At 40.1% G+C, this 15,345-nt stretch overlaps 1 protein-coding gene across 11 annotated transcripts in view; it reads right to left on the reverse strand.

The window, feature by feature from the left end:
* The window catches only part of LOC106579892 (pre-B-cell leukemia transcription factor 3), a 75,949-nt gene extending 61,096 nt beyond the window's left edge, over positions 1-14,853 (reverse strand). For 3 of the 11 annotated variants that reach the window (XM_014160241.2, XM_014160240.2, XM_014160239.2), the window contains exons 1-2: positions 13,444-14,845; positions 12,619-12,692 (exon numbers count right to left, since the gene is read on the reverse strand). In XM_014160241.2, the coding sequence (XP_014015716.1) occupies positions 12,619-12,692; positions 13,444-13,637 (268 nt within the window). In that variant the 5' untranslated portion in view covers positions 13,638-14,845. Of the gene's footprint in view, positions 1-12,618; positions 12,699-13,443 lie in introns of all 11 variants that reach the window. The other 8 variants (XM_014160235.2, XM_014160232.2, XM_014160236.2 and 5 more) reach the window with 5 other exon arrangements.
* Between the last annotated feature and the right edge of the window lie 492 nt (positions 14,854-15,345).

Genomic DNA, 15,345 nt, shown 5'->3' on the forward strand with positions numbered 1-15,345 from the left:
TCGTATTATTCTGGAAGAACAAATTTAGCACACACAGGATAATCAGTAAGTTAATGAAATCCTCTCAAAGATAGGAACTCTATTTTTACACTGTGATAATTAAAGTACTGCACAGTTATAATTTACAGCCCTCGCTTAATTGCATAGGAAAAGTAAAATGGGAAAGGTCTATGAGGAGATTAAAATGCGGTGTGTGTGTGTGTGTGTGTGTGTGTGTGTGTGTGTGTGTGTGTGTGTGTGTGTGTGTGTGTGTGTGTGTGTGTGTTTCTGCTCTCGATGCTGGTTTGCAGCCTCAACAAGAGATTTCCATGCATCTAAACAAAAGCATTATATCTTTTAGCATCATGGAATCAATCAAAGATTAGGTAATGAAATATGTACTGTCCTATTTTCTTCTGCTACCAGGCCCTTTGACAAATCGAGCGCAATCCAAAATCTCCATAAATCACTATTAAAGAGAAGTATATCATCTCCAGCGCATATATCTTCCCCAGCCTGACCCGTAGACTAATGAGAAGAGGCCTACACTATCTTGTCTGATTAATTAATTCAAAATGTCGCCTGTTATTCAAATGTGAGGCTGGTGTTATTTGAATAAGACTTGACAGAAATGCCTGAAGAAATCATTTCTGGTTTGTGAGGTTGCTGTTGCATTACTTATGATGGCTTATGGAAATGTTAGAAGCAGGGAGTATTTTCTCCCTCTACGCCACTTCTCTCCCCCTCTCTCTCACCTCTCTCCCCCTCTCTCTCACTTCTCTCCCCCTCTCTCCCCCTCTCTCTCACCTCTCTCCCCCTCTCTCTCACCTCTCTGGTCATGATAGCTCAGAGAAGTATGTCATTACTTCCACCCGTTCACAATTAGGGTTTTAGAACTTATTTCCACTGTCCTCTGTGTTTTTTTGCATTCCGTCCCACAACTGGCCCAGATCTGCAGGGCAGTGCCTTGGCTCCACAAGAGGCATGCTGGCAGAGAGCGAGGTCATGGTTTTTACAACAGCAGCTCCCCACTGCTGACAGCCACTGCTGCCAAAGTGACACACACTGTTTGGCTTTCCCACGTTCATACAGCTCCACAGCCCTTCATCTTTATCACGCCCCACGCCACACACAACTAATCACAATTACAATGTAACGTTACTCCTCACTCGGATTTCCCAGGATCGCTCCCTTTAGCTCACCATACTAAATCATATACAAGGTAGGCTACACAATTATCAAAAGCGTACAGATAATAATAGTCAAATATCTCACTCTATAGCATGATTTTTCCTTAACCCTAGTTTCTAATATTTACTGGAGAAAGCGGAGGAGACGGATAGAGTGGGGGTGGGGAGGAGAAAGGGTGGAGGAACCGGAGTCCTGGTGCACACCACTCTATCCCTTCTCTCATCAAGCGTGGATTCTAATCAGGGCTCGGGAGATAAAAGACATTCAGTCATTAAATAAATTAACTCTTCCACTCCATGCTCTCCATCAGCACCCGGGAGAGGCCAGGCCGTGCTTGGCATACTTACAGACAGAGGTACCAGGCACCCTCGCACCCAGCCTTCCCTCCAGGACCTGACGGGTCGGCCGACCCACACAAAAACACACACACACACACTACGTTAGGGGATATTTTTCATTATTTAGAGAATGTGGGGAACCACGCCTTCTGTTCTAACCCAGCTATGTGCACATTTGCATGGGAGGCCTACCACTTTGCATAATTGTATTAAAAGACCGAAAGCAAATTGAGGGCATTACATATACAGTACAGACTGACACAGTCCAGCAACTTACTATATGTAGTACAACTGTAGACGTTTAAATAGTAAACAAACCCTTGCAACTATGCTGATTCAGTGACTTTGTGAGATTTTGTTGACGGGAGCTTTGAGCCTTCATACACAGGAAACAATTGAAATGAGGAATGGTGAGATAGTAACTATTCAAATCACTGACAAGCCAAATCAAAGCTGACATTGTCTTCCTACGCACCCATCTGAGAGCAGAGAGAGACCCTTATGAGGCTTACTGATTCACTGTTTAAAACTTTGACTTCTCTGCTACTCGCATACACTCCTACCTTCCACAGTGCTACGAGAAAGAAAGTGCTACCTAAATATGTATCAATCATTCTGACAGAGCTAGTGCTTATTTGAGAAGCAGAAGTGAGGGAAATACACCGTGTCAGCAGAATGTCCATTGGTAAAACTCGCTTTTAGAATGTTCACTGCAATGTGCAGAGAGAAATGACCTTAGAAATCCCTTACAAGGTGCCTGGTATCATCCTAATGCATGCTTTAATTCTCCATTACGTAGAAATGAAATACCTGGTAAGGTGGAAAAGACATTAGTGAAAGTAAGGCCTGAACAGAATGCTCTGGGGATGTCTGTGGCACACAGGATTAAATATGAATGTGTCTGCTGCTAGGACACAACAGACACTCATATCATGGCTACTGCACATCAGCTCAGTGTGTTCACACATGGGCTCCCGAATCTTTCACTTTCAGGAAATCCTCAATGTTTAACATGTTCAATTAAATGACTGGTGTTAATATCCCAAAACACACATACTACGAAAAAGCACATTGTCATCATCCTTTCTTTACAACATCGAATATATCTTATTTTTGTTTGCTGTTCCTTTTCCAAGTGTGCAGACATGATCGATCATATTGATACATGGATCTAGGTTGCCAACATGTCATTAACTGTGTTATAATATCTATAGACATGTAGTGAAGATATTAGGGACATCTGTTAATCAAATCAAGCAAACATCAGTCAATACCTGTTATGTTGTAATATAAGTAATTCCATATATCAGTAGGTGCTTTTCCTTTCCCATGTACTTCCTAACAGCCATAACTCCAGGAAAGACTGAGTACTCCCAACAGCATGCTAGTGGACAGGATACCAGCTCACAAATCTGGGGAGCGGACCCATCCTAAATTCATTAGGAGGAACCATCCAATCTCCCACTGGAAAAAAGGGAGAGAAAAATAGCAGTAATGTACTCTGGGTGACCTCCACTTTCTAAAGGGAAGAGAAGCCAGCCTTTTTCGCTTTTCAATGCCCGTCAATATGGAGTAAAAGGAGGGACAGCGTTCCCCTGCTCGCCGTCATTAATCATGGCTTTCTGGGAGCAAGAGCGTATTAATTTCTGTCATCCCAAACATCATTGCGTATTGTTATGGCACGGCTCAGTCCTCATTCACCACCAGGCGTTACCCGCTCGTCCTGGCTGAGGGAATACAGGCCCGGTGTGGCTATGTTTCAGAGCAAGAGGCCTTTATCCCTGGGGCTCTGACACCAATTAAGCCATTTCACCAAGAGACGAAAACAGGACCCGCCGTTTCACTGTAACATGAGCCAGAACCTAGTCGTTGGCCACTTGCCATCTTTCCATTGCTTCAGCCCACAAAAATGAACTTCAAGGGCTTAGGTGAAGAAAAAGAAAGATACATTTAGAGTAGGCTTATACATTCACCAACCCTTGCTTGAGTAAATATGACGCAAGAAGAGGAAGGGGATTTCAGTCCCTTGTGTATTGTTCTAGGAGTAGTAGATAGTAAATCTGGATCACTCAATAATAGTAGGATTCTCTGTGTGTTCAACACCAGGAACCAATATGTTGCCTTTAAAACAAATACAGCCCCATCATGAAATTGTTTTCATCTGACCTTCAATATATATTTCACTTTTTCTATCATTATCTTAATGTTGAGTAAAAATAGACAATCTCTGTTCCATTTGAATAGTATAATGTAAGGCAGTACAGTATTTATTGATGACTTCAAAGCTGGTCATACAGTTGTCGTTAGACATTTACATCTGCTTTTACATTTTTATGGTTGCCTTTTGGCAGGCAGCAGAGTGGGGCTTGTCAGGGCAGCGGCAGAATAATGCAAGGTTTGTTATGAATTAAATATTAGAAATCTTAACACAGCAGCCAATAAGAATTATTTGCCTTATTAAAGCAGCAGCAGAAGACGCTGATTAAATTTTCATTGCATTGCAGTCTTTTTCCCATTTCGGCCTTCAATATATCATTCTAATGTGTGAAACATGTGGAACAATGGCTTGTGGAACAATGGGAGTCTTCATTTCAGCTGAACAAATAAGGATAGAACTTTAGAAAACACCTTTTGTGAAGATACATATGGTACAGCAAGGGAGAAAACGGACTACAATCATGCGTTGTTATTCGACGTGTGTGTGTGATAACATTGATAATGATTTGAACACAGTAGCAGCCTTGCAATGTTGTACTGTTATAAATGCTCAAATAACATCTGTAAATCTAATAGCCTACATCTGAAAAGGCCAACACTTCTCTGAGAGAAAAACTGATCACCTGTAAGAGTTACATTCACTATACATGTTACTGTATTAGGTGGATAATATTATATTAATCATATAACCTAAAAAAAAAAACGACTAATCATAAAAGAGATAAACCCCAAAACAAATAAGATCATCCAAATATATTTCCTGTGAACACCTCTGTACTAAAAACCATTATGGCATGTTGGTTGTCCACATGTAATGTGTATGGAGAGTAAATGAACATCAGGCATCTATTGCCCCATGAGAAAATCTCTTCCCTGAAACACTGGAGCTAATGAAATGGGGACCTATAAATAGCAGTATCATTACTGACAGCAGACCAGTCTCTCCATCTGACCCTCTTTACACTAATAACTGCTATATGGCAATATAGCTCCACCATCTAAGAATGCTGCGTTAAAACATTAACACCAAGATTGGGCTCAGATAAAGAAACTCTATAGGAAACATCCGGTAACCAAACCTTTAGTTGTATCATTGCTATAACTGTGTAACAGTCTTCCCCATGGTCCAGTGTCTCAGTTACCTGACCTGATCTGGGATCAGCTCTTACTGAATCAATATCACTTATCGCACCATAAGACACTTTCAGACTAGTCCTCAATAGGCTTGAACTGAATATTACCGACACAAATCTAGCAATGTATAATTGAGAAAATGTCATTAAGTAAACATGAAACGAATTGATTTAACAGACATACTCGCTGTCAAATCTATATCTGAAAGGAACCATCCAGCGAGGTCTGCATGGGTAAATGGTCATTTTACATTTTGCTGTAGACATAAACACTGTGGTGGGTGGATGGCTTTTTAAGCTTTTACGCTTGCTGACAAAATTATTGATGACAACACATCACAAATTGTACTTATTTCATATACACATGTCAGGGGAAAAGTATAAAATATTGAAAACAGCGGTGGCTGGTGGAACATTCACTTTAAATGAAAATGTAATGTTTCAATACTGAGCACAATTTGGTTAACCTGCAAAGAATAGCTGCCGAGTCAAAGGTGATATCGAATTCATCAGCCGGTCTATTTCTGGTCTGTAGAGCGCGCAGCCGCGGCAATATATTAGAGGAGATGCCATGCTAACAGATGCCGGGGCCCTGATAGAGAACAAGCTACCTCCTCCATGTTGCTGTGCCCCTAAAACATCTACACCATCTCAGTTCCTCCATCAACATAAGGGCACCATGTAGCCCACAGGGGGAAACATTATGACCTCTGGCCCCTGGAGAGGAGGGCTTAGCTACGCAACGATCACAAGGGAAATAGTGTAGAAAAAGAAATGATATATTCTGCAGGGATTGAACATCTCGAGTAACTCACACGTAAGACAAACGTATTACCACTGATTTTCTTTTTTTTTTAAGCCAACTGAATTGATCAACTCCAATGAAATTACAATACCAGAATTCTGGCTATGAGTTAATATTCTATATGTTCATATTCTCTGTGTTTTCTTGAATAACAAAGAATGGAGCAAACCGAGGGATCTGAGGTAGAAGGTACTTATTAAATGAAACATGAGCTCATCTAAAGAGTTGGGGGTGGGGGAGCAGAGACCACATTTATTAAATGAGATTAGCAAATATAAGACAATGTCATTGATACCCAGACTGGGTCAATGTGGGAGGAGCCTTTCTGCCTGATGGAGGACGAACAATGCTGAGGAGGATCTGAGAGATTTATTCTAATTTTCTTTTCTATTATTCATCACGCTTCAGCAGCATGTTGGTTCAGGTGGGATACTCTGTTTGGTTAGCAGAGAGAGAGGCACCAGAACATTGAGGATAATGGAGAGTGCACAGAAAGCAAGCAAGGGCCATGCTGCTCCAAGCTTTACCGATGTCAAGCGTGTGAAATAAACGTGTGGCAGACACGAAGAAGTATTCCTTGACAGCCACATTCCTACAGCTGTAACCCCTCAATTTCAATCAATCCTTCCCTTTTGCATCCCAAGCAGCCTCTCCTGGCTGCCACCGCCTGAAGATAGCTATTTCACCACCTCTGTCATGCCTAATTAACAACGCAGATGTACAATTTAGAAATTTCGCAATTAACCTACTAAAATATTGTTGGAGGATGCTAATTCTTATGCCAGTTGCCATAAAGACTCATTTGCATAACGTATGTGGAAAAAACAATTATGGGCTGTTGTTCGCATAGGAGCCCACAGAAAACGCTTCCAGCTATAGAAATGGGAGCGAGAGAGGCAAGTGCAAGGTTCTGCGTGAGTACAGATGGAGGGACATCAGCACCAGCGGATTATCGTTCAAATGCAGCTCATTCAGATCAGAATCAGATTCCGGTGCTGCTATATACTGTAGGATTCAGGATAACAAAATACAACAAATACTCAGAGCATGTGAAAGCATGAGATTACAGATTTTCCCTCCCTATTGATACTGATATGCACACTACTTTTTCTCTATTCTCTCTTTGTCATATGCTCGCTCTTTTTTCTCTGTTGTTAGGAGAAAGGAGGGAATTTGGGAGCTGCTTAGATAACAGCCCCATCTTCCCAATCCCCTGCCCGCTGCAGAGGAAGCACAAGTGGCCCTGCCATTGAGACGGCCAGGAACCCAGCTGTGAGAGAACCATTCTGCCGAGCGCTATCTAGTCACTGCAGCCACATCACTGAGGCACTCTCAAACAAAAAGCAGCCAAAGTCAATTGTCTGTCTGCTGAATAGCTTTCTGTTCCCCGGCATACATTGACTCTGGTATTGTGCGCAAATCAACACTATATACAAAAAAAAAAATGGTAAAGAACAAGGCAGTCTTCACAAATATTGACTTTTGATCTTGGGCCATGGTAAGGATACTGATATCATTAACTTAGATTGTTTTCTCAATGTAATAATAATACTAACACAAATACTAGTAATACTAATAAAAAATACTATTACTACTACTACTACTGATAATAATAATAATAATAATGGGATGTCAAATTAACAACAAACTAGATTAAGGTGGCTCATTAACTCTGTCAGAGAGCCTTGAAATTAATGTTCCCTATAGGTTTGAGAAATGCTTACCCCTAAAACCTAACAATATTTACGCAAGGTAATGCTTTTACTCAGCCTTGCATGTGGTTAATTACAACCTCACTCTGAAATTAATTCAGCCAGTCCAGTGTTCATAACCACAGCGGGCACATAGATGAACAAACAGACACATTTTGTAGCATGTTCAGCAGTGTGTTCAGTAGTGTGAGGAGGCTAACATAATGCTGTCCAATACAATGCTGACATTCCCCTAGTATGTTAGTGTAGCTAGTCTCTCTAATCCTCTGCTCTACACACTGGATCTGGGCATTTATCAGCCTGAGCCTCCTGCACTCTCTTACCTCTCCAGACCTCCCGTTTCTGACCTTGATGAGTCAAAGGTCAGGAAAACAACAGGTCAATAAGCAGCCAGGAGGAGTGCAGTGCAGCTGAGAGAGCTGTGAAGAGGACTAAGCCTCTCAGTGGCGCACTGTGATTTAGATTGTAATAGTTTTCTGTAATCTCTTTCTATTGATTAAACCTCACATCAAAGAGGAGTCCTGCTGCAGAACCTCTCTTTTCCTGGTCAGAAATACCATATGGAGGTAATCTTTCACCGTTGTTATTCTTGCTGCTCCCGCTGCTGCTGAAAGCCTCTCTTCCAGGGCGAGAGAGGGGAAAGGAGAGCAAGGGAAAACAAACCCAGCACATCTGATTAGCACTGAGATCTCCCTCCACAATGCACTGTAGTTCTTCCTCAAGCTAAGGCAGAAAGAAATGACAGCATACTTATCTTTTTAGAGTTTACTTTTCTTTATCTGCCCCTGACATGCTGGGCACAATTCAGAAGAGGTGTGGAAAAAAGGAATGTTGAAGAACAAACCTGTGTGATCTTTTGCAGATTGCTAGTGTCAAACATGATGAGAGAGAAAAAACAAAATGGGCAAAAGGGCACAGAATTCTAGCAGTTTTAGCAATATCGCACATTCAGCTCATTGAAATGCAAAACCAAGAGAAAGTGAAAAAACAAACCCCTCCTGCTAAAAACACTCAATTTACTGACAAGCAAATGACTTCATGCTGCCACTTAATCTCATTTCTTCCATAATGCCCTCTAATTACCATATCAAAGTGAATTAATACTTCTAGGGTTTTAGCAATGAGGAAATCTGCTCTAGGTCTACAATAAGAGTGCCAAAAATCCTCCGAACACTAGAAACAGCCTTGCATTGCAAAATCCATCTGTCTGTTTACCAGTCAAGTGCATCCTTCTCTCTTTCCCAACCACACAACACGGGCTACTGACCCAAGCGGAAAAATAGATTTAAGTTAACCCCCCGCCCTTGACGCCATGCACCGAGGTCCCTGGTGAGTTTCTGAGATTCTAAGTGGGAGGCATACATACATTAATTCTCCACACAGGTTGAAATGGCCGTCGTATTTCTAACACACATATTAATGTAAAGATTCTAGATACATATCAGGTACTGTTTCACATTTTTCCACTGGAGCTGTTTAAGAGAGCCTTGATACAACTACTCTACTTTTCTCCCAAAAATACATTTTCTGCGCAGTTTTGAAGCACATACTTTAAACATAAAATAATTAAAGCCGTGTTTGTTTGTTGCACTGCTGTCAAATTCATGGTTGGAAATGATTTTCACCGGATGGGATCATTGCATGGTTAAATGACATTGGGATTGTGTGTCACTTGAACAGACATGAAAGGGGCAAAGATTCACAGGGGCATGTGAATGGCCCACAGTGGGAAAGAAAAACAACCCGGTCAAGAAGGCCACCAGACCAGCTGAGCTCTGTCAATGGCTAAGAGGGGGGAGGCTGTGACTCCAAACCACATGTTAACCACACGCACACTCACACAGATACACACTCACACAGACACACAGACACACACACAGATACACACACACACTCAAGACAGATACACACATCATCCATTCACTCTTTAAACAAATGTAAATACGTGTGTTTGCTGTCATTGTTTACATGGCTACAATACAAACACTTCTGGTTTGATTTAGCCTGTTTTTATTTATGCTTGATACAGTGTGATCCAAGAATAATAATGAGCATTTCATATATCTGAAGATTGCTCTCTCCTTTGATTTACGATTAAATATCTTATCAAACTAATTGCATTGAATTGCATTATGTATCTATTGATAAAGTATAATCAAATGAAGGCACTGGAGTATCTGGTTACAATGAGATCAATAATGTCCACCTGTCAAATGTTTTCATACATATAAGATGTAGACAAAACTGCAAACAAGCAAAAAACACACACACACACACACACACACCTCTGAATTTTGAGGCACATCTCAATTCAAAATAGAAAGTGGATTTAAATTCATAAAAGTAAAAACAATAACTTTACAGCTACTTCCAAATGCCAAAAGGCACACAAAACACACACTGATCAGAGGGACTGGGATAGAGAAAATGCACAACCAGAAGAAGCATTACTACACAGCCCTTTCTAAATTGAGTGCTCAAACAACGTAGTACAGAATAATATTGTTTAGTGGAAAAATACATTGAAACAAAGGCTATCAAAGGGATTAAAGAAGATTACAACAACTGAGCTGGTAAACAAGCTCATTTAAATAATTTGCATACTTGGAGACTCTATTCCTCATGCATATTTAATTAGATCTTTAATGTAATATGAAATATAAATATGTAAAAAGTAATCCAATATGTGCCCATGGAGATTTGAGTTCTACAGGTGGGGTTTAGATCTGAAAGCGTATAGGGAAACATACATATTGTGTGTGTGTTTATATTGATGCATGGATTCATCTATAATGCACACACAGAAGCATACAGTATACTGTACGCACATTCGCTCACACACTATTACATCGAGCTAAACCATCCAGTGATCACATTGTCCCTTTTTCTTACACGATCGCTCTCTCGCTTTGCCTCTTCCTTTTCGACAGGCATAAAGAATGCATCAAGTAGGCTAGGCAGCCAAGCGGGCCCTTCTCTTGCCCCTGTGGACACCTCCTGTGGCCAAGAAGTTCATTAAGTTTTATGGTCTTCCCCAAGTCACTTCTGCTTATTATTAGCCCCACAAAGGCCACAAATCTGGCAAGCCATCACTATTTTGAAGCAGTAGCAAATGAATGTCATTTAAGTTTTTTTTTGTATGATAGGCTACTTTCCTATGTTTTAAAATGGGTTTAAGAGTTTACCGGTATTTGACAGCTGTCATCACTCTTTCTCTCTCTACAGACACCAATATACAAAACTTAGACCTGACCGGCATGTAGGGGAAAATGCCAAATGCTTACATCACTCTTGTAATCCAATGTATTATTTCTTGTAGTCATTAACTAATGCAACTCTGCCATTGGTATCAAATATACCAAATATATCAAATATTCACTAGCAAGAGTAAGTATAATGCTCCTGGCAACAGATTGAAAGAAAACTTTCCACAACTTGAAAACTTTAAAATGAAAAGGACATTTTATATTAAATGTATTTAATAAAGTTCAATATTTTGGGCAAGAATAAGAGCCTGTGCCTGTTAGACTGTATAGGGTATTGGCCAAAAAATAAGCCACACACACTTTAACAATAATAATGAATTGCAATATTTTTTATTTGTTTCATATACACCTACAATACTGAAAACTTGTATTTGTACTTTACATTGCAGTGCAAACACATTTTTGTAATAGGTTTATATGTGAGAAGTTGACTAGCAGTAACCTGCTTTTGGCTCATAAAAATTGTGAGAGGAATCATATCCATGAGAAAGACCTTCTCCAATAATATGGGCATAAAATCCTTAGTATTTTTTGTCATATCCAAATGTTATATTATTTCTATTAGGTCCATATGATATCCATCTGGCCTTGGAATGACTGGCTACCTGTCCTAACAAAAGCATCACATCATTGGCTGTGGTGTTTGTGGCTTCTTATGAGCATTCTCCTTTCACCAAAACCTACAGGCCCACTCGACCTTGGGTAAACAACAGAAATTAAAAGGCGCATTATGATAAAATACTGTGCTATCAGGGTATCATATTTGATTTGCTGCATTTGCTGTGACGACAGGATTGCATGGCATCGCAACGCACAAGAAAGGTGCACAAGACAGGTTAACCCACTATTAGCAACCTATTCGTTTGTGGATTTATTAATTTTAGAATTTGAAAAAGGTGATCCTAAAGTCGCATGGTGCCACAATTGTCACTCACTCACACAGTGGACAGACACAATGTTGTTGTTTTGGGGGAGCTTGTTTCCCCTTTCGTGTTTTACGCATCATCTTACAGAAGGCTACTAAGATGACCAAACAAATGTAATATAAAAAAATATATACTTAACATTAATTATACATAATAATTAAAATCTTAAATCATGTCCTACTTTCTAACAATGTGTTAACCCCTAATACAATTACTAATTTGTATGCTACCCATTTGTATTAGGAAAGTAAAATGATGTGCAGAGACTGGTTCTAAAGACTGTCCACGAATGCCTGGCAAATATTTTCATGTTGTTTTCTATTAGGCTACACAATGCTGTTATATATACTTTACACCGTTTCATTGCACGTAGCTTGTCACGTTAGAAACGTCTGACTTTATTGATCCAATGAATGCTGAATGTGCGTTACAGATGGCAATAACGGTTAGATAGACTAGCGCTAATAATGTCAATAGTGATCCTGTGGTCAGAAAACCTCATTATGCAGGAGATTACAATGTAACTGACACATTTTGGGATTAATTTAAATCGTGAAAACAGGGATAATCACTGTAGGCTATACTTTCAATGTTAATAAAACACAACGATGCAGCATAGTTGAGATGCAGCTCACATAATGGGCGTTGTGTGGTGTACCCTAAAAACACCAAAGCCGGTGAATGTCCTTTATTTGTGCGAAACGGGAGAATGTGACGCACAGCGTAAACATGTGCAGGTTGCCAGCTCGTCCATGCCACGGCAATGGAACCATCGAATAACAACCCTCTATCAATTTGTACGTGGAGCACATAATACCTTTTTGCGGGGTATGGATGCTTCTCAACGGGTGAAACCATAGCCTACATTTTCCTGTTACAAATTTGCTCCATTGCGTAGGAGATTCTGTCTCCCGCTTGATAACATCGGATAAGGCTGCCTAGGGGAAAATAAAGATGGCGGTGTGCAAATGCGTTGAGGCTCCGCAATGTTTCCTATTATTACAGTCCTCGTGTTGTTTAATCCTACACTTTAATGCATGTGAAATCTTACCAGTTTTCTCTTTGATCTCGCAGAGGACGCTGAAGAGTGCAGGTTTCATTCTGTGGCAGTTCAGTCCATGTTTCCTGTTTCAGTTTGAGACAAGAACCAACATTGAAATATAGTCACTATAACACCACAGTTGTTAAAACTTTTAAGAAATGACTGAATAATGTCCTTGCTCTTTACAATAACTCCGAGGTCTTGCTCACTTTGCACATGGAGGATCTGTAGGTAATGTTGACATGCATCTCAAAGTTGTAACATAAAGAGTGCTTTGTCAACACGAATGACAATGGATGCATTGTTTGTTGAAATACTAACTATTCTGTATGACTTCAAAGTTAGTTTAAAAAAAGTTTATTTGTTGATAATTCACAATTGAAACTACTCAAGAGTGTACATTCAAAATTGTTACTAATGGAAAATAACTTGCTATGGAATTAAATTAGGACATTACCCAACGTTATTTTAAAATATCACGAGTTACTGTGAAACACATTATTCTACAAATACGCATCAATCAATGTTTACAGTAGCCCAGCCTACCAATACGAAACATTATATGTAAATGTAATATATAGCCTGCACTTTCCCCTAAAAGTTTTTGTAGACTCCACACTAGGCAAAGATGCAAGTGTCAAAACTGTTAGAATCACTGGATGACAGGTGTTAACTTTTTAATATACATTGGTCCCTGCAACTAATTGTCCGTGGGTTTCAGGTATGGAGCAGCATTTTATAGCCTAGCTACCTGTTATTACATGGACATTAATTTGCTATAGTGCGTAATGGTGCGTAAAGTGTTTTGTAGTGAAAACATATAAATGAACCAACTTTGCTTGCGCCTCGTCCAGACTTTGGTCAGTAATGGTCATTATTTGATGCAGAATGTCACCGATATCTTGTTTTCGCCCATCATCTGTCCCATCGTGTCCATGTGGAGGCTGCAGTCCCATGCCTCCTTGTACCGAGTGGCCAGCCAAGCTGACACCGCCGAGAGCCTGCATGATCCGGGCTTGTTCGTCCATAGTCAGCCGCAACAGAATCAATGCACTAAGCCACACAAACGGAAATTTAGCTTGAAAAACTCACATACAAAAACTACTAGTACATGTGTTGCGTTAAGGAGCTGAATATTGGTGATATTGCGCTTACGCGTATAAGAAAAAATAAATAAGTGAGTACCAGTGATGGTATCAATATCGCGTGTCCATGTAATCACTTTCTTACTATCTTGTTTATTTACGGTCCGAAGTGTGTGTAGTTATGAATGTTTATGTCCGAAAATGCATAAGCTATAATTCTTCAAAACTTCTTTGTCAAAATGACAGCCGCTGTCCCTCGTATCCTGCACGAGTCCTCTTGTCAATTCGTCTTTCTCTTTAGATTTGACGTGTTGGGTATTGCTGATCCTTGCTGATCTCTCATTTATTAGCGGTCTTCTTTTGATTATGTTTCCTCTTGCAATTCCTCTTGTAAATGTTCAAATCCCCATTATTGTGAGCGCGAAAAATATCCAAAGTGAAATTAAACAATGAGCAAGTGAATGAAAAAACAACAACAATTAAAAACAAAATACAACACTTAGGTAGTAAATGAGTACCTTCTACCTGTAAATGTATAGCAATTATTTCCAAGATAACTGCAAATTAAATAAATCATGAGCGGCATTGGTAGCCAAATGCAATAATAAAAAATATGAAATGTAGAAAAAAGTTAATAGCGTTAGTGGAAAAATTATAGAAAAAATAACAGCGAGAAATTAATTAGGCTACACGCTTTAAAGCGATGCGCAAAAATATCTGCCTGCTGAAATTTATGAGCCCGAGCCTCTGCCTGTGTGCTTTATGTTGTTTGATGGCAGCGGTAGTGAGCGATTGACAGTGTGCCAATGCCACTCACTCAGTGCAGACGTGTCAGAGCAAAAAAAATACTAAATCGGAATAAAAATGCACGCTCCGCCCTTCAGAGGAGGGGTCTATATTCTTGTCACTTCTCTCTGGAACCCCGAAAATAAAATGCTAGAGCAGTGCTTGAGATTGTTATTATAATGATGAAATAACGGTGGAGTCCCACTTGTCGTATGCCTTACCCGTGCACGTGCACCAACATGCCGTCATTCTCCACACATAATAAAAAATTTGAGTGTAACACACAAAATAAAATGCTTAGCAGAGTTTTATATAGTTTGATACAGAACTGATAATGAATTGCACTGACTCTTCGCTTCTCAGGGCTATGCTATGTATGGTCGTACCTACCAAGCCTTGCCTCATAGGGTGGGCAAGCAGTAGACATGTTTATAATATTGGAAGTAAACCTCATCGACCAATCAACGCTGTGTTTGAATGCGACTGACGACCAGGGTGCCCTATTGCTGGCCGATGTATGGTCCTGAAAGCCCACCCACCACATCCCTTCATGTACTTCTACAAAGGACATAGAGGAAGAGGCGAAGCGAGAGGTTTCACTCTCCCCAAAATCTGTCCAAAATAAGCCTTATGCGTTTCTATGGGTTTATTTGAGACCTAAGCTTGTCGCCTTTGGGACAATTACTGAAATTGTTAGGGTAGAGACATGAGCATCTCTTCATTATATACAGATCTCTGAAAGTATATAAACTTCTGATTGGTCGTTGCTATGGGTGACATCCATTGCACAAGCAGGCAGCACTGCTCAGCGCTCCCCTGCAGTTGCTATGGCAGCAGACAAGTTGTTGAGCTGGATGCAAGGCTG

This window comes from Salmo salar, chromosome ssa20 (genome assembly GCF_905237065.1).
Source record: "Salmo salar chromosome ssa20, Ssal_v3.1, whole genome shotgun sequence".
Classification (NCBI taxonomy): domain Eukaryota; kingdom Metazoa; phylum Chordata; class Actinopteri; order Salmoniformes; family Salmonidae; genus Salmo; species Salmo salar.